This window comes from Staurois parvus, unplaced genomic scaffold, assembly GCF_062004578.1.
Source record: "Staurois parvus isolate SC_StPar_1 unplaced genomic scaffold, SC_StPar_1.0 ptg000027l, whole genome shotgun sequence".
NCBI classification, from domain to species: domain Eukaryota; kingdom Metazoa; phylum Chordata; class Amphibia; order Anura; family Ranidae; genus Staurois; species Staurois parvus.
In genome coordinates, this window is record NW_028317823.1 from 1,822,723 (window position 1) to 1,842,779 (window position 20,057).

The 20,057-nt window shown below is 37.0% G+C and overlaps 1 protein-coding gene across 3 annotated transcripts in view; it reads right to left on the reverse strand.

Annotated features, from left to right (window-relative positions):
- Positions 1-2,550: 2,550 nt before the first annotated feature.
- Positions 2,551-20,057, reverse strand: part of FAT3 (FAT atypical cadherin 3) — a 617,414-nt gene continuing 599,907 nt past the window's right edge. For all 3 annotated transcript variants that reach the window (XM_089656533.1, XM_089656524.1, XM_089656517.1), the window contains one exon: positions 2,551-19,256. In XM_089656533.1, the coding sequence (XP_089512659.1) occupies positions 18,637-19,256 (620 nt within the window). In that variant the 3' untranslated portion in view covers positions 2,551-18,636. The remainder of the gene's footprint in view (positions 19,257-20,057) is intronic.

Here is a 20,057-nt window from a genome sequence, read left to right on the forward strand (position 1 = left end):
GTAACCCGTCCCTCCTGAATAGGGGCATGATATCGCAAAAGCATTTAGAATTGAATATCGTACTACCCAAAAAAATGAATCAGACCGCGGTGTAGCTGCCATATGTAAGCCAAGTTAACTGTAAACGAGAAAAGAGCAATTCCACAGCCAAATATATGCTGCTAGTGTACAGTGTTAATAAATCTATCTATAAAAATAGTAATATTCCGTAAGACTACATAAAAATTTAAAGCACCCCCCAAGCATGTTATTTGAAGGATTTTTGTTGTATGGCCAGTGTTGCCTTCAAAGTTGTATGAAAGACCCAGTCCCCAATGTGTCATGCTTTAAAAAATCTTTGTATGTATTTGTACATGCCCCTTCCCAGTAGCACGGCAATGCTCATTCCCAGCGGTTTTTTCTTTACTCTGGGTTTGTCAAAATTCAAACAGGGTTCATCAAACCCAGGCAGATTTGAGCATCCCTAAGCAAGATCATTAATGGAAAATAAAGGAAATTAGGCCAGAAAAATAAAACTAATAGAGTCCACCACAGCTACGAACTGGAAAGCTGTAATATATTACATTTTTATTCTTGGGTTTAGATATGCTTTAAAGAAAACTAAGATAAAACTTTAGTCAAGGGGAGAGTTGTTTTCCTAAGGTGATTAGGTGCCGTCTGGCAGATTCATCTATTTTAGACTTAATTTGATGGGGCATTATGCTTTTCAGCTGACATTTAAAATCAATAGACTTTCCTTGAGAGAAGGAAAGGCTGGGATGGTTCCAGGCTGCCTGTAGACATCAGAAATTCATCACCAACACAGGCCAGTAACTTTTAAACCAGAAACAATCATATGTCTTTGGATACATTGTAACCTCTAAAATCACAGTCTAGACATCAGCTTTTGGATGGGGAAGTAAAGAATGAATCTTTATGAAAACATTTTCTTACATGCCTGCCATTGTTTCCCTTTAAGTTCACCTTTCATAACATGTTACACCCATATTCAGGGTGCAACATGTAACATGTTGTTATGAATGCACCGGCCCCTGAACCCACCCCTGCTCTGCCCACCAGCATCATTCATTTACTGTGTTCTGTGAATGTGAAATTACAAATCCCAGCAGCCTTAGTGGCTGTCAGCTTGTAGTTCTCAATTAACTACCACGGTGCTGTGGAGCTCACTGGAAGTTCATAGAGTCTTCCTGTCAGTTAGCAGACCTACATGGCACTAGTTATGCTTTAGATGCTCCTGTAACAAATTATTTTTTGTATAAAGGTGAACTTATCCTTTAATAAGGTTTGCACAGGGAGTCTTTGGTGCATACATGTATATGTTGCCAAAACTATTTTCCATGCTTATCAGTAAAACATTTCATACATAAGTTCTTTCAGTTGTTAGATGTTATGACAGTATTCTTAGGCTTAGTTTTAGCCATGTCCATGTACAACCTCTTCCATTGTCCCCGGCAGGATTCAGAAATTCCCAGTCTTGCAATCAGTAAGGTCAATTGATGTCCTGTCTCATAATACCTAAGGAAATCTTTAATCAACATAGCTCCTCCTAACATGACCTTACTGTAAACTATTGAGAGCCTAAAATCAGCAATACTTGATTATATGTTTAAGAAGTAGGGATAGCTAGTTGTAGATATTGACATTCAACTGGACTTGTCCTGTAATGTTGAAGACGTTTTGTAACGTTTTCAAGCCTGCCAAACATTTACATTACAGAAAAGGTCCTTATGAATGTGACTAATTACTTCTAGCCTTACCATGACCTGGATAATGAGAACCAAAGTTCTTTCTGACAAAAAGTCAATTAAGTTCAGCCTATGCTAGATCTGCTACTGTTATAATATGGTTGATTCAGAAGTGCTCAAAAGTACTCAAGCACAGCACCGGCTAATTTATCCTCTCTGTGGGCTATAGAGGGCAAACCTTCTCACTGACCTTATAATAATGTTTTCTATACATCCATTATTGTACTCACGAATCCCAATTAGAGGTGTCATCTGTTGAAAAAAAGACAGCCAACCTTCAAATTAAATTCATACTTTTTCTTATTACTGACCCTTTGATGCTGGTGAAAATAAATAAATGATCTAGTTTTCCACATCATACTAAAAAAAAAAGCTGAATTCCAGCTATGTTCCTCCTGACCTCTGCCTTTCCCCTTCCCTCCTGAAGCTGAACCCAGCTTTTTCTTTTTAATAATTTATACATAATTTTAATAATTTTTTTTATACATACATCTCCTAGCTGGTTTGATGGCACAAGTTCTTCTGTAGTCTCTTCTGCTGTGTCCATCCTCCTGGACTGAATGGTGTGCATGTAACAATGTGTGAGTGGTGCTCAGTCCAGGAGTTCTATGAACTCAGGATGCATAATGACATCTCTACAGGGGAAGGAGCCATGACAGAATGGGCTCACAGAAAGTGTTGGCTGTCTTGTGGTGGAAATAGATTACTCCAGGGGGCAACTCTGACGTGAAAGTGATTATTGCTGTGAAAATATCTTTTCTTCTCTTTCAGATTGGTTCCATGTTAAATAAAAGGCAAAACACAGTTTTGTAAATGGTTAACCATCAAGTTTATCAAATTCCAACAGTTACAAACCTGTACATTTTTTTTCTATTCAAAAAAATAAGGAAAAAAACATAATACTGTCAACAGCAAAATGCACCAGGGAACAATGATCTTTCTTTGGGGGCAAGTTGTGAGAAATATCCAGTCCATGATTTCCTGTTTGCATAATTATTTTCTTAAAAATGACATGTAACTGTCAAACATAAATAATACAGCACATTTCCAACAAATTAGGGACCCGGAAAAAAAGAGGCGTCAAAAAATAAAAATAAATAAAACAAAAGTAAAATGGAATAGCTAGCCCAATAATTTGCAACAAAAATGGAATACAATATCCAAATACAATCTCATATGCAAAAAGTTGACATGGAATGAACCTCCATGAAGATCTGTGACGTGGTACATTTTGTAGAGCACAGAGGGTACAGTCTGGCTGTATTATACCTACAAGAGGTTGAACGTTTTTCTTTAAAAAAAACATTATATATACATTTCATACCTTATTTTACAAACATCTCTATAACATACATCCTGAAAACCCAGCCTGTTTATAACAGGCAAACTTTACCTGATCAGATTTTCTGATACAGTGCTTAATTTTCATTTCAAAACAAAATACAATGCAGTTTAAGGGGTTTTAAGCCAGTCAAATAATGAAAGTGTTAACATTGATTCCCAATATGTCATATCTTAGCCTTAAAATAATCCTGTAAATAACTATATGATTTGTTAATAAACCATTATTATTGCTATCTTTCTGAAGATAACACTTATGAATCCATGATTGGTGATTTTTTTCAATTAATGAAGGATTGATGCCAATTCTATTGATAAGTAAAAAAATCTTCTATATGAACTCATGTAATAGTTGTCCACTGATCTATCAAATTATTTATTTTTCACTGAGTGGAAAAGGTAATACCATTTGGGGTTTAAATATAAAATCAAGTTCTACGAACCGTTTTAGGAAAAGCAATGGTTAAAGCATAGGGAGTAGTAGTTGTAACTGTTTCATATGCAAGATAGGAAAATGATCGGTGAAGCTTAATCTGTCAACAACAATGCTTAAAAAATCAACATAATTATATGCATAATGGTATAACATTTTCTTGTAATTTTCAAATTTTGACACAAGTTGGCTAATGTGTGGCTTCAGTTTCACATTGAGTTTGTCAAAATAATGCTTAATTAAAAACATTAAAAAAAAAAAGCTCATTTAACTATAAATAAAAAAATAAAGTCGATCTCCAACTGTTTCATATTTTAGGGTTATAAAAAGGATTTTTTCTTTCAGTTCCAATGTTGTCCTCAAATACATGCATATGTCCGGTCATAATTTACCCCAAATTCTTTTAAATAAGCACAATATGAAGATAAAATATGAAGATAACAGTATAGAAATTAAAACATATAAGCCATAGGAAATTAAAACAAATATCACCTCTAAAATACACAAGAAAAAATAATTAATATGAGCTTTTTTCTAGGATTAATTAAATGAATAAGGTAGTTGGGCAGCAGAAAGAAAAACATGATAAAAAATTGTTTTTTTTCCTCAAAAGCTCAAAGTATTATAGGCAAGCGTGATACAAATGAAAACCGGGAAAGATCATAAAATCCACCTTATCTTCTACTAACAAGATGTCCATTCTCGGCTCCTAATGAGCACCATTATTTTTGGGGGCTGCTGTGATAAATTTAACAACTGCCATCAACAAAAATAATGCTCAAACCGCTTAAAAGCCTCAATATGTGGAAAAGGAGTAAACTGTTTATACATTAGTATAGAAAAACACCTCTTGATATCTAGTAGTAGTTAAGCCACATCCAATTGCAATGTTTGATGAGTAGTGAAACATTATGCAACATTACAAAGCAAGTCTGGCTGAATGTGACAAACTACCACAACCATACCATAACCTGGATACATGAGAACCTTCACAGAAATACCTATAGATAATTTGGAAGAAAACTACAATCTCCTTAGAGGATTCTCCCTGAGAACCATATTTTAAATAATTAATTGGATGACTTTAAAATATATCATGTATGAAGTGCGATGAAACAATCAATTAAATTGTAACAGATTCTGATCACCTTGGAAAGGCAGCAAATCAGGGTTATTTTTGATACTATAAATGATAATTTCCATGAAAAAATCTCAAATGGAACTCTTATGGAGCAGAGTTTACCTTCCACTTTTAGAATCAAAAAATTGCTATGGCTCTAGAGTTTGACTTTCACGTTATGAAAATCACAGATTACCAATAGTTACTGTCAAGCAAAGCTTATTTAGCATTTGTGAATGAATTTTGTATTGAAGATAAAGGGCATCTTTTGCTAAACATAATGGGGATCAATATCACAAAGATATATAAATGCAAATAATAAAATTATTGAAAGTAAGTTAGTATAACTAAGTGCCTTTTTGGCTTTTTGCAGTAAATCATGGTTTTTAGAGTTCCTTTTTCTTTTAATTTCAGATATAGTTATTGGAGTAAATTAGAAGTTGTTTTAAGGAGGCTATAGATAACACTTGTGAACAAAAATTCAATAGAAAATTTTAATGTGCACCATACATATTCATTAAAGCACAATTACTGAGACTGTAAGGTAAGCCATAGACAATGCAATTTTCTTTCCTGCAATCATGGGTTGCAGGAAAGAGAATCACTCGATTCCCCCCAGTGCTGATGGGGAATCCCTCTAGTGGATCTATTGTGTTCTCCTGGTGGGTGGGGGACCCGGAGGGGAGCTGACCCTGCCAGGAGAACACAGTGATTAATGCTAGCGGCTATAGCCATTGGCAATAATAATGTCAAATCCAACATGCTTGTTGTACCCAAGTCATACAACAATCAAATTAGGTACAATCAATCTGCCCATAGATGGCTTGAATCTTGGCTGGTCCCTGCAGAACCAGCCAAGATTCGAACCATCTATGGCTGGCTTAAGGTTGTTTTCCTATAGAAGAGGAGTATGTTCACTTTGCAAGAATTTTCATTTAGCTTAGTGAATGTGCTAAGAATTCACTTTGCAAAGAATATCCAATCACAAGCAAAGAAAACTAAAAAAATATATATTTTTGCTTGCACGTTTGGATGTCAGACATCAGCAGAGATTAACCTGATTTACTACACTAAAGGAAAATTACCTTGCAAATTGAATTCTACTTCACCTTAGTAAATAAATCCCAGTATGTCTAACCAATAAGGTAGAACCTACGTAAAATGCTGTAGTTGACTGGTCCCTGATTTTATATGAGGTCCACTAAAAAAGGTGAAAATGATGAACTGCAATTTTTTTTTCAAAGACAGCACATTTCTTAAACAGTATGGGCTTGAAACTCTTTATTGTGTATGTGAATATTTGGGGTCATCATAATATTTTGTAGTAGTCACAGAAAACAATAAATGTATGTAACCCCTAAATCATTCCTTCCTTTTTCAGTATGCCTGGGATCATGTCTCAATATATACAGGTTTCATAAGCAGATTGGTTTTTGTGAATCTGTTGCAAAGTTTCTTACACAAGATCCTGCCTGTAATAGCACTTTCCGTTGCAGGCTGACGATGTTAAATCACTTGCCTCGCAATTAGCAGCAGATTTGTCAGCTCATTGTGTGCGCTCTTCCAGTTGGTATTGAACTGCCCATTCGATATACCTGATAGGTAGCTTATAGCCAACAAAGGGAGTACACATGGCAAGTGCTGTTACTGGCAGAACTCTAGGTAAGAATATGTGGCAGATTCAAAGAAATGAATGCAGAAAACTGCTCATAGTAGCAAATGCTGAAAAATGGATTTAAGGTTTACGAACAAGTTAAGGCTGCCATGGGGCAGGCCATAGCATAGTCCACCCTATTAGTCACAGAAAGGCATGAAACTGCCCAAAGGGTGTCAAAAGCTCCTTCTGTGCTCTAAATTTTTGTTCAGCTCACACACTACCCTTGAGTAAGTGTTGGTTTAGCTGAAAAAAGATTACCTACATTGCATAAATTATTTCAGCTGCCAAAATGGCTGGCTTTTCTTTTTAGCTGTTTTGTAAAGGCTGGTTCACATATCTTCCCTCATGCTGTGAATATTGGTTGCCAATACAAAATGGCTGCCTCTACAGTGTATTAAGATGTACCCTAAATCCTTTGGCCTGAACAGTGATCAGAGTAGTAGGTGATGAAAGAGCCCAAATCAGGACAATGTACAGATTTGCTTCTAATGAACACATCATGCAACGAGATGACCTGTTAACTATTATACTACAACACTGGGTAAAACCATCAAAACCTTCTATTACAGCTGCTATATACAGGTTAAAATATGGCTGCAGGAATACTTTCCCAAACCTCCCTAAGAGGAAATTACAGTAAAGTTTGAATTCTATTTTGGCTGTGGCCCACCTTTGTAGTAAAAAATGGAAGAACCTCCCATACAATTGCAGTTTTACTGGTGTCAGAAGAAATGTTTTCACTTGTGACCTTGTAGTCTCATTCCAACAAATACAGTAAACAAAACTGTATGGGGATTGCTCATCGATACTAAGCTGAAGAGAGATTTCCATTTTTATCTGAGAAATTTAATTTATACAAACTATGGAATGGCCAACTAAAAATCACTTACATCTTTTACTATATTGAATTTTTTTCAACAAAACGTTTCAAACAGCATAGTACTAAGTGCGCTGCCCATAGAAAGCCATGAGTGTCTGTGCTGTACAGAAATTTGTGAAGCAAACTTAAATCTGATTGGGACTTATTCCTAAGGCAATGTGCACTTAGCCCTTTGCTCCTTGCAATTTTTATTTAATAAGCCCAGTAATATACTATACACCCCTTACTATCATACATAATGGCTCTAGGATCCTAATGAGGTATCATCCTCCACTCTACAGGGGAAGCTATCTACACTTATCAACCATCTCAAATCTAATCAACACTATATTTTACTAGTTACTACACACATATTCAGAGAAATTGTGCTATGAATTTATGCCTTAGGCTTTCTTCTTAATAAAAAATGAAATATTGCTGAATACTCGTATTGTGTTCGTATATTGGCACTTTAAATGAGAACACATAAATATTACCATAGTCTGCATTCACTTCTTGGCTGTTGCTTTGGACATAAAAAAGCTTGACCCCAATATTTTTCTTGCAATCACTTCAAAGTGCCCTAGAGGACAAACGTCTGCTTGTTGAACCAACAGTAAATAATGTCAAATTGTCGACATTGTAGACGTCATTTTATTTTACAGCATATCCTTTAACATGTTCTTTCAAGGGGATAGGAGAAACAGTTTAGAGGATTAGTATAGCCAAATCTTTCTGGACTGGCAGCAAGCCACTGAGAGCCTGAACCAGCCTCTCCTGCGCCCTCCACAGCCCAGCGTTCCAGTCAGCGCTGGAGGGGCAGACTAGAGAACTGGTGACTGACAGTCATAGCTCTCTGCTCAGAGCAGAGGGGGGAGAACTGAGCAAACGCGATGTTTGATCACTCAGCTCTTTGTGCAGAGCCGTCGGGGGGATAGTTGCAGCATCGGATCGAAGCTGCATCCACCTAGGTGAGTATAATTTTTTTTCTAAAGCCCACACTTCTCTTTTGAATCAAATTTTTTTCAAAAATATGTAATCCTGGATACTATTTTTTACAGGTCAGTAAAGTCTAGCATATACAGTCAATGCCTGTCTGTTGAGAATGTACACAGCATTACTAAAGCTTTGAGCAGCTTTTTACAAATCCCTAAAAAACTCTTCATCTCTAGTCTGGATGTGCGTTGAACTCAACTCTTGATACTAGTGCTGGCTGTAACCAAGCTTCCAGTAGTTAAGTGTCACCACTGCTTGATAAAATTGTTTAAAGCAAAGTTTAACACTGCCATTAAGGTCTGTACAATGGCTTAAAGTGGATCCTATCTGATCCTAGAAAGTGTGTAAACTAACAATACTGGTAAACTGCAGCTTGTTGCAAGAATTTGCAAAAGCCTGAGGAAGACTCATCATCCCAGACCTGGCTATATATATCCTGCTAAAACCCACCCTATACTAGCACTAGGCATTGCCCCTTAAAATATAATATTCCAATGCCACAGTCTCTAATACTTACAATTAATTGTTATTTAGGGCTTTGCTTCAGAAATGGGGGGGGGGGGTAATGTCAAACTGGACAAACATCACATCCCTGCATGGAGCCCGGCCAGCTCACCCAGGGTTATCCCGAAGCAAAACGGAATTAATTTGAAGATAACACATAGGTAGTAGTGTCTGTACTTTATAGGTAATATTAGTTTTAACACTTTGTAGCTTTCAATCATATACAAATGCTTTCACACAAGCCTGTGCCTTACCCATGCAAGGCAAAGCAACAGGATGGCTTTGCCAATGCTTCCACCCATCCCGAGAGTCTTATACTTACCTTTCCTTCACTTTCACTGGTGCCAAGGTGGCCAAGTGCTAAGTCTCAGTCATGTACGAAAAGGGGGTAATCCACCATAACTGATAGTTCCCTGTGGTGGCGAGTGGATCAGCACCAGAGAGAAGGTTAGTATAAGCAGTAGAGGAACCCGGGTAATGTACAAGTTCATGCCCAATGCTTTGTAAACGCTCCATGTACATGATGTGGTTCAGGCAAGTTGCATGGAATAAAGCCTGTGAGAATTAGGCTTGATATTATTTCTTATAACTCTCTTGATCACCTTCCAAAAGATATATCTCTGGTATTACAAAAAGGTTTTCAGGAGTACAGAAGTGCAAATATTTATGGGCAGATCAATATACAGAAATACTATACCTCTAACTTCTCCAGTTGGCCTACTGAAAGAGAAATAGGGCCTCATTCTGTAGATTGAAACCCAAGCTTTAGCACAGTATATACAATATAAAGCTATAAAGATATTTATAAGAGGGAAAAATAGTTGTTTTTGTTTTGAACACAAATCAATATTGGTTAAAATTGTGTTTCGTGTGCTTTAAATAAATGATAATAAAGACCGCAATCATTTTTTTCTTTTTGAACAAGACCTCTGAAAAGTTCAACAAAATTTACAGCTTAAGAGACTTTGTTATAACTGAACTTCAATACAAATATTATTTAAAATCAAACAAACAGAGCTTGCCAGATGTTGAAGGGTATGTAGCTGAACTGGGCCTTGGGCTGTATACAGCTACTTTCTACCTCTACTTACTGCTAAGCCTTGCGCAGCCTTTAGAAGCTGATTTATGGGATGACCTGCAAAGGATTCCACAATGATGTTATAGAGGCCACCGAAACTTTGTAAATAGGTCAGTACAATAACAAAGCTCATAGGAATAAAGGTACAACCAAAAATATAACTAAAAAGTGCTTTCACTTCTTTACCATACAATGAAATACCCTTATGAAATTGATAACAAATGCTTAACTGGCAGCAACCAAGAGGTGACAGAGGGGATTTTATGGTCCTGGAGGAGCCCATTTTTTGCAGTTCTGGTTTCCTTTCCATAGCCACACTATCAGAAATGCTAGCATGGTATATTTATTATCCAGAAGAGATTTTCATCATTGTATTTTGTCACTTTATGGGAAGAATAGTGATTTGATGAGTGTTATTAATAGCAAGATGATGCAGAGCTTATGCTTTTGATTTGCTTGGGCAGACAAGCGGTTTGCCTGTTCCTCTGCAACAACCCCATAATTCCTCAGTTCTAGATCATGGAGGGTTGTTAAAATTAATCCACAACTGAATTGATATGGAGTGTTATATAATTATAGGAATTATCTGTGTCTAAGTATTTCATCTAGAAATGTTGAATATACAGATTACAAAAGTAAAGCTGGCTGTACACGTTAACATTGGTAAGGCTGAGTAGATCAGCCTCTCAAAAGCATGGAGGAATATTGCTAGTGCGTCTTTCCCAGCAATTGTCAAGGGAATCTTATGACATCTATGACCCAACCATAGTAGAACAACTAGAGAACTTGTTGGTCTCCCTCACTACAGTATTACAAAGGGTAAGAACATTACGTGATTTTACAGGCTGTTATTTCATAATGAAGTATTTTTTCTGAAATTCCAGGCAGATATATGAAAATTAATGTAGCTCTGTATTCATTAAAACAGAATTCTAGCTAAAGCCTAATTAGTCGTAAAAATGCTCCCCTCCAACACCAGTACTAACCTGTGTAAAAAAGATGTATATACTTACCTATTTTCATGGGGAATTGAATCTTTTTAAGGCTAAATTAGGCTGTAGCTCACATTCTACTTTAATCATCATTAAATGTGATTCTTAATGCAAGCAATGTAAGTAACAGTTGACTTAATATCATTCATTTGCAGTTGCTGTACAACGGAGCTCAGGATAAGCAGCACAAAGAGCCCGTCAGCCATGTTTGAGTGCAGATGTGCTGAGAATGAACATACTGATAGGAGTAGATAGCACAGTGATAAAGAGATGAGCTCATCAGTCTGCTGGTTCTCCTTTCTCTGTCCAATCACAGGCTGGGTCAGGGACAAGACCTTCAAGTGTTACTGAACTGCACAAGAGAAAGTCAGGTCACAGCTCTGCCATAAAGCACAGGGCTGTGCTTTATGGCAGAGCTGTGTAATTCTTATGACTGGATGTACCAGAATAAACATATTGGCAGGTAAAACATATATTTTCATCTGTGTATTTGATTGCCTGACATTGAATTTTAACTCACTAAAATATGAGGTGGATAGTGATAAGACGTTTCTATTGCTTTATCTTATATCCCTGCATGAAGCTTGTTTACAATGAACATAATAAGTGTAAGTTTCTAAAAATGTCTTTTCAACCTTACGTGGTGTACTTTTCAGGAGTGCAGAAGTGCAAATATTTATGGGCAGATCAAAATACAGAAATACTATACCTCTAACTTCACCAATTGGCCCAGCATAGGAGATGCAGAGCCTCATTCTGTAGAACCCAAGCTAGGGCAACAAATCTATTGCCTTTTTGGATATGTAGCTTCTGGCAGCAGATTTTTAATCTTAAAATAAAAAGTACAATCCGCAGCCCTCTAAATAATAGTGAGGTCATTGCACTGGTGGATAGTGCTGGTCAATGTCATAACTGGAGAAAAAATGTTTTTTAATTTTCTTAGCACTAATTCTTGAAGGTTCTGTAATATCCCCCGTGCTCCAATAAACCTCAAACTCTCATAAACCTGTCTTGTTTGAGAAGAACCAAATATATATCATCATTTCTGTAGTTATTGTTCCAACATATCAGAAAGCATAATCTGAGATTCACAATCTCTGTAGAATTTTTTATAACACTCTGTAGGGCCAACTTGGGCTAGAAGCCAACTAATGTGACAGTGTGTTTCTGAATCACCATAAAAGATCTGAATGTCCAGAGGACACCTTCTTATATAACAAAGAAACATGCAGATTTAATGCAAATCAAACCCTCGCTGGAATTTAAGGGCAAGCATCCCAGTGCTGTAAGCTACCATTGCTAGATTTCAAGTAATGATTTTCCCTCTTCTCCTTATTTTGTAGACACAATAGGTATAAACTCTTCATAAGGCTGTTCCTGAATAATATTCTGGAATCACAAAATGTCCCAAAGCATTATAATAATGATCTAAATTATTTAAAATCTATTTTTACTGTTTCAATACGTTTGTAGTATTCAGTAACCTTAAAACAATAATAAAAATAAGTATTATATTTGGAGAAATCTTCAACACACTTCTTCATGTAGAAATAACAGAGGACACATCTGGTGTTGAAAATTGAGGATAAAGAATTGGTTGAGAAAAGTAATGGTCTTATAACCATTTTAAATACCTAATGTAAAAAACAACAGACTATTGCAAATGGTAGGTCCACAGTGGATTCAAAATTCAGAAAGTTTCCCAAGTATCTGTCAACACTGATTTAGATTTGTTTGGATCTTCAACTGCCAACCTTGAGTAGAACAGTTATATAATTTACTTCACATGCAGTTCCAAAGATTCTATGAAGGTTGTCCCAGATTGACTTGGGGTACTTGTGCATTTCAAACTTACATAACCTACAATATCTATGGCTTACAGTATAATGTGCTGCAGAAGACCTAATGCTGGTCACATATTGAAATGAATGGAAATATTTTGTAATTTTTACTAAACTGTTTTTAGGTTGCTTAGATAAATTGACAGATTTTCCACCATTGGTTTCATATGGGGCTTTGTAAATATGCCAAAATAACAACTATAATCCAATGTAATGAACACTCTACATAGTCATTTAACACAAGTTTCTATTTATGTAAAAGTGTCCACATGATACACACTGAGGTTGATTTACTAAAACTGGAGAATGTAAAATCTGCTTAAGCTCTGCATAGAAACCAATCAGCTTCCATTTTTTTTGGCTAAAGCTTACTTGAATAAGCTGAGATTAGAAGCTGATTGGCTACCATGCACAGCTGTACCAGATTTTGCAATCATCAGTTTTAGTAAATCAATCCCAGTGTGTTATACAATGGATGACTAGTTAAATATGTATGGATGAAAATGTGTATGTAGGCACTATGCAAGCCCTAGTCACAAACATCTATCAGACAATACTTTATCAACATCTGACTGGAAATTACTGTTAAAAAAAGACACTATATTTCATTTTGTGGCTGACCGTTATGGCAATAACAAGGTTTTTTTTTTTACTATTCCCATGGGTAAGGACCCTTGCACACGGGCATCATAATTTACTGATGTTTACCCATTTACTTGTGCCACCTTGTGCAAGGGGCCAAAAACTGTGTGTAAAGACCTGAGTAATGTTGAATATAGGCAAGTAAAGGTGTGTAAGCATATAGATGAAGGTAGACGAGTAAAACTCTTCTTCATTGCCAGTACTGAGGTCCTTTGCACATGGGCATCACAAGTTCCTGAGTAAATATCTGTAAATTATGATACTCATGTGCAAAGGGCCTAAACAAGTAAACACACAAGTAAATTACTGCACTGAAATTTAAAATTTTCTATTTTTGTTTTACTGCTCTGTACTCAACACTGCATTACAGATCTTTACTCAGCTGTGTGCAATGTCCCATAGATAACAATGCATCTCATTTCAGATCAGTAAAAAACCCAGCAAAACTTATCAGGCACTAAACTGTTTGCTGCTTAGTTAGACCTGCCTGTGCAACTCCAGACTCAACAATTTAAGTAATGACACATTTAGCACTGAAATATCTAGTTTTTGGTCTGGATTAGCCATCTAGAGCCACCACTCATGCCCAATTCAGTTAATTTCTGAGGATATCCATCTACAGAACCTTACAGAAAACACGGTACACCGCAGTCAAGTAATCACTGCCAAGGAAATGTTAACTTATCGATATATGTAGATTTCCTTTTTAATAATGGGTCAGTCCAACAAAAACTGAGTTCAGTTTTATGGTTTAGAGGTTGGAGAGTTTAACTGGTTGGGTATGCCTCTCAGAGACTGGGGCTGCGAGAGCTCTGTTCTTGAGTTGTGCTCTCTTCTTCTCTCTCTGGTATATATGTATTTTTTTTTATTATTATTATTATTATTATATTTTAATAGCACAAAAAAACATTGAAGCATCCATGCTATAGAGTAAGTCTGCAAGATGAGCAGGAACAGAGCTATGGACTATGGAAATCGGCTATAAGAGAGTCTCAAAATATACAAGAAATTAGAAAGTGACCAAGTCTCCCGACACTCCTGTAACCATGGATGGACAAACTTCTAATGCTTCTCACCACCTCTCATGGAACAAGATGACCATAATGGAAACTTAATTTGTTAATGTATAGCTAAAGGATCCTTTGTGACATACTAAACAAGTCTCAAATCCAGTTACTATGTGATGCACAAGCCTCAAAACCTTTTCACCTGCCCTGATGTATCCAAATCCTCTTTCATTTGTGTCTCACATGATACCCCTCCAAGACAATGCAGCTCACAGTGGAAATGTTTCAGCAACAGGTTTCGGCAACAGAGGAATTGCTGTCAATCCAGAAATCGGTGAGCAGGACTAGATGTGACAAGGTGCCCACAAACAAACTACAGGCTTGTGAGTCAGCAGTGATAATGTTGCTAGCCAAGCACCCTGCAACATTTTTTTCATTTCACTGTAGTGCAAGCAAACACAGCATAAGGAGCAAATCTGTATGGAATTTAGGAGTAGTGCAGCAATGTTGCCTCACCAACACAGGAAGCTGCATTTAGTTGACTTCCCTGACAAGAAGAACAAGTATTTGTGAACCTTTGCAGGGGGGCTAAGGGTATACTTTATGCGCAGATGCCCATATTTGTATTGGGAGGCCATAGTTCTATTTTAATAAATAGATCCATCCACTGAAAGACAATGCATATAATCAGGAAATCACACCTTTAACCTGAAAGATGTCTATGGTAAGTCTAAAACAAAACACATATTCCTCAATCATAAGATGGCTTGTACCTTGTGCAGTTATACCAATGATAAAAATCATCATTGACCAACCATAACAGGTCATTTCCAACCCAAGTAATCAACATTATGTACAATGCTGTGTCTCTATTTTATACATTTCAGTCACACTGTACATGTATCTAAAAAAAAAAAAAGTCTTCAAATTGTTCGAATTGCATAAAAATAATGTACCTTACCTTTATGTGAATGTATGATTTTTATCATCCTATAAGCCCAAATTTAAAAATAACTTAATAATTTAATACAAAAATACTGCAAGGATAAATGGATAATTTTCACTAGATATCAGATATAAATAATACTTCTCTACCATTACAAAGACACTACAATGCACTGCATTTTATTGCTTAAATAGATGAAGACTTTCTAATATGCTACAAACAGGCTTATTTTAATAAGGTGTCCATTCACAGGCTTAGTTTTAATATTGCTGTGAGCAAGAGAAAGCCAATACATAAATAATAATGAGACACTGATGAGTGCACCCAGATACGCTACATGGTCAAATGTTTATGAACACATGACCACCACACCTCCATATGTTAAAATGTATGTGGAAACCTCTCCAAATTATTGAAGCCAGGGGTTTCCAGTAAATCAACCCCATGACCTGATGAGTTTCATGTAGAGGAACTCGAATGGCCTTTACAGAGCCTTGCCCTCAACTCTGTTCTACATGTTTGGAATGAACAGATTTCTGATTGTGAGCCAAGTATTCTCACCCAGTCTTGTGGAAAACATTACCAGAGAAATTGAGGGTGTTAAAGCTCCAAAGGTGGTCAACTCCATACTAAGTTCTATGGTTTTCAAATGTAATGTTCTACACGTCTATAAAGGAATGATGGTCAAGCGTCAACCCACTTTTTAACATATAATATACTCTAAATTGTTGGCTGCTCCAATGGTTGGAGGAAATGGTCTGTTTTGAGGTCACACTAGTATCAACAGTCCCCAACAGCACTAATAAGCATGGGTGTGTGTCACAGTTCAGCCTTTGCAATTCTGGCAATTCATAAACCTCCACATGACCTTCAACCATGGCTGCTCCATTGGTTGAAGAAAATGGCATGTTCAGAGGTCATCCTAGTAATTCTGTTCTTGACACTAGCTAGAGAAACCACTGGCCCCCAACTGCACTACTAAGCATCTGTGTGTATCACAATTCAGCCTATGCAATTCTGCAGCTGGCTCATGTGGGGATAACACATAGCTCTCCATATAATTTCCAACTATGGCTAATCCACCGATTGAAATGAATGGCCTGTTCTGAGGTCACATAATAACTCTGTTCCTTGCTGCACACACCCATGCTTACCTACTAGTAGTCATGCATGTGGGTTACAGTTCAGCCCACCACAGCAGCCTCATGTAGACATCATTCAAGTTATTAAGCTGAATTTACCATCCAGTGACCAGTTTGACCAACCTGATTTCAAAACATACTAATCTGTTCAAACAGCAAAGCTAAGATAAGGGTTGGTTGCCATTGGTACCATATCATTATTAATGGGGAGGCTTTCCCTGTTTCAAAGCCATACTAAAAATAAAAGGATGTATGGATAACTCCCTAGTTACATCATGCATTGCTTAATGGTGTGCATACCAACCAATCAAATCAACTGCCTTAGTGCGGGCAAACTCATAGCACATCATTTCTAAATTATTACTCTAGGTTACTGCACACCACTTGTCTTTGCACAATGTTTAATAAATCTCAAATGGAGATTTCAGGTGGATTCAATTTATATTGTATGTATGTGTGTGTTTGTGTGTGGCTTCAAGATACATTTTTAGTGCAAAGTAGACAGGTGATTTTTGTGTGAACTGAAATTCGCCAGTATGGACAAGGCACACACATTTGTAAAAAAAATTGTTATATTGAGAAGTATGGCTAATTGGCTCAGAATATATACATACATACTGTCTTCAGTAATGTAGGAGCATAGATATTTAAAGCATTTTTGTTATTTTCATATTTGTGCTTCCAGTAAACTTTCATATTTGTAAACAGCTCTGGTATTTCTTTCCAAAATGTTTAAGTCAAAATGTACTTATCACATATACTCACATGCATATTAACTGCCGCAGGCTAACTCAAGGGTGGGACTTAGAAGAAAATGTACATGGTTTTGCTTAAAGTTGAAGTCCAAGCAGATGTGATAAATTAATGAAGTGTTGTATTCATTAATAAGTAAGTAAATGCATTTTAATGCAACTTGTAGAAGGACCTGAATCTGACTTGGCATAAGTCCAAATCCCCAATACATCGGATCTGAGATGGGGGAAGACCTGAAGCCAATCCTGAGTGCTGCATGCAAATGTGTTAATGAAAAACATGCTGATTTGAGGTGAGAACAGCAGAAGAGTGAGCAGCGGGATAACCTCATCAATCTGCTGCTGCTTTGTTGCTATCCAGTCAAAAAGGATGGTGGGGGTGAAGAGAGAACACCAATGCATTTCTTATCTGTAGGTGGTGTCCACTTGCCTTGCTGGCAGTGTAATGGGGTTGAGTTAATCTCAGGGCTGGATGGGGAGAAATACAAATCCTTTGACTGGTAAAACAGTTCCCGAATACAGTATGTATTTAATCTTTGTATTTAGCTGTATGCTTGGATTCCAGCTTTAATGTAGGTGGATTTGATAGGGTTTAAAAGTTCCCAATATTACAAGGTATTAAAATTATGGGGGCGTTGGTTTTGTTGGCAATCTACCCTATTGTTCAGAACCTCTCAGGTTTGAGAGGACATTGCAAGAGATGACCATATAGAGGGGGATACAAATGCAGCAGAACTCAAGGTCCTAAATTATGAAACCCTACTGCCAAGTACAAATATGTCCACCTTAAATACATTGTATACAGGTACTTCTCAATGCTCATTGGTAATTCCCAAATGAGTATTGAGAGTAGCAGGGATCTCAGAGATTTGAAATGCCAACACTTCTATGTACAGATGATGATAATCTTAATAGCAACAATGTTAACAGTATCACGTCCCTGGACCCCACAGAGTTCTTTCTCCACTGCCTGCAGAAAATAACACACCTGCCACAGTGGGGCTGATTTATGAAAGCTGGAGCAAAAGCAGAGTTAACACCCATAGCAAACTATCAGAGTCCATGATTCCTTTGAAAGATGAAATATGGTTGCTGTAGAAAACAGCTCACTTCTCCGATTTTCACACAGTCAGCCCTAGCGACTTGAGAGTTACATGTATATGAATACAAGTTCTGAGCACAAAATGGCTACTTCCACTTTGAAAGTGACAGGTTTGCTTTAATACTCTTACAGCTACACTTCAGCCTTTCAAAGCCATATGATACACAGTACCAGCATATGCATGTTCACCTGCTTATAAATGTAGCATCCTTCTCCTTAAGTTATGCAAGAGACTTTCAAACTGTACTTTTTTTTCAAAAATTCTTTTGAGTAATAAAACACTGTGCATATGTTTGGCAATAAATATCAGCAAAGTGTTAAAAGGATTGTCTATTTAATTTTTCTCAACAGATAACTGACATACTATCTAAGCGACTGGAATTCCAAAGGTTTGCACTTGTTACTTTAGTCCAAGATGAATGCTGTGGCTTTTTTTTCATATGTACGACTAGTCATGGGCATATAAAACAAAAAGTTTGTCACACTTGAGTCTGATGTTGGGTTTCCATATAGGGAATGTGGGATTGATCAAGTCGAAAGTTGTCTAAACTTTCATAGTCACTTATGGCCACTTCTGTGTCTTCTAGTCCACAACTAGCAGAGACATCTGATGAGGAAGCACCCACAGAATTGTGCAAAGATAAAGAGATGTTATCTGTGCTTGTCTTGTCCATATTTTGGCTTGGACCAGGCACAAAAGTACTAAAAGAATGTCCAGCTTGGGAAATCGATGTGTCTATTTCATTTGAGAGATGATGGGGTGGGAGGTATTGGCTTGGATGGAACTGTGGGCGTCGCCTACAGTCCGGACTGAGCGTACTAACCACGGTTCGTGGTTGTACTTTTGGAAGAGTGTCATAATGTTCTTGGAAGTCCTCCGGAAGTGGAGGTGGCAGTTGATCTTGGCTTAAATAGTCTTCGTGTTGGGGAGGAGGGTAATCACTGTCGATGTCGTAGCCACCAAGGTAGTAGTCTGACTCCAACTCTCTGGTACTACCATGGTGTGCAGAGGTTCCATCTGCGGCTTCGTAGTTTGGAGCCTCTTCAATGTCCGACAATCGTGCGCTTGGCATCCAGTCTGAAGTATCCCAATGGTAAGCTGAGAAAAATACAATATGCAAATGAATATGTTTATAGTAAAAATTAGACATCCCCTTCGAATTCCACATGCTTCTGTTAATGGTAAATCAGCCATGCTTTTGTGCACCTGTATGGTAGTAAAAAAATAATAATGTTGTGAAGAACAAGGGCAGGCAAAGCAGTCACTCCTTTTGTTTCTTCCAGTAAAAAAGGTTTTAGTGTAATTTGCTAGTCCCTTTTTACCTCCATACTCTTCCTAGCTATGATATCACAAGAAGCAGATTATCCTGTGGCTTGTATTTTTATCTTCATAAGCCCCACCGAATGCAGAGGCCACACATGAACAGTAGGCAATATGGGACAGTGGCAATAACATGACGTTGCCACATCTGCATGTTTGCTTAGCAGTTTTCTTGTTAAACATTGCTTGAAGGAAAGAGTGAAAGCTACAACATAAATTGTATAGGAAAACCTCTAGCAATGATCATGTGGAGCATCACTAGAGGAAGAGGGTAAAGGCCACCCAGTGGATGTAGTGGGGTTGATTTACTAAAAGCAAATAGGCTGTTTACTTTTTAATGGAATCTTCTCTTAGTTTAGTGGATGTGATTTAAAAAAAAATCACTGTTCAAAAATGACCCATTCACATGCAAGAAAAGAAAAGCAGTATTTTTTCTTGCACATGATTAGATGATGAAAGTCATCAGATATTCACCTCATTAACTATGTTAAGTGAAAATTCCCTTGCATATTGAAGTTTGCCTTTAGTAAATCAAGCCCAAAATGATATGATCCTAACTGTCTTCTAATGGGTCTGTCA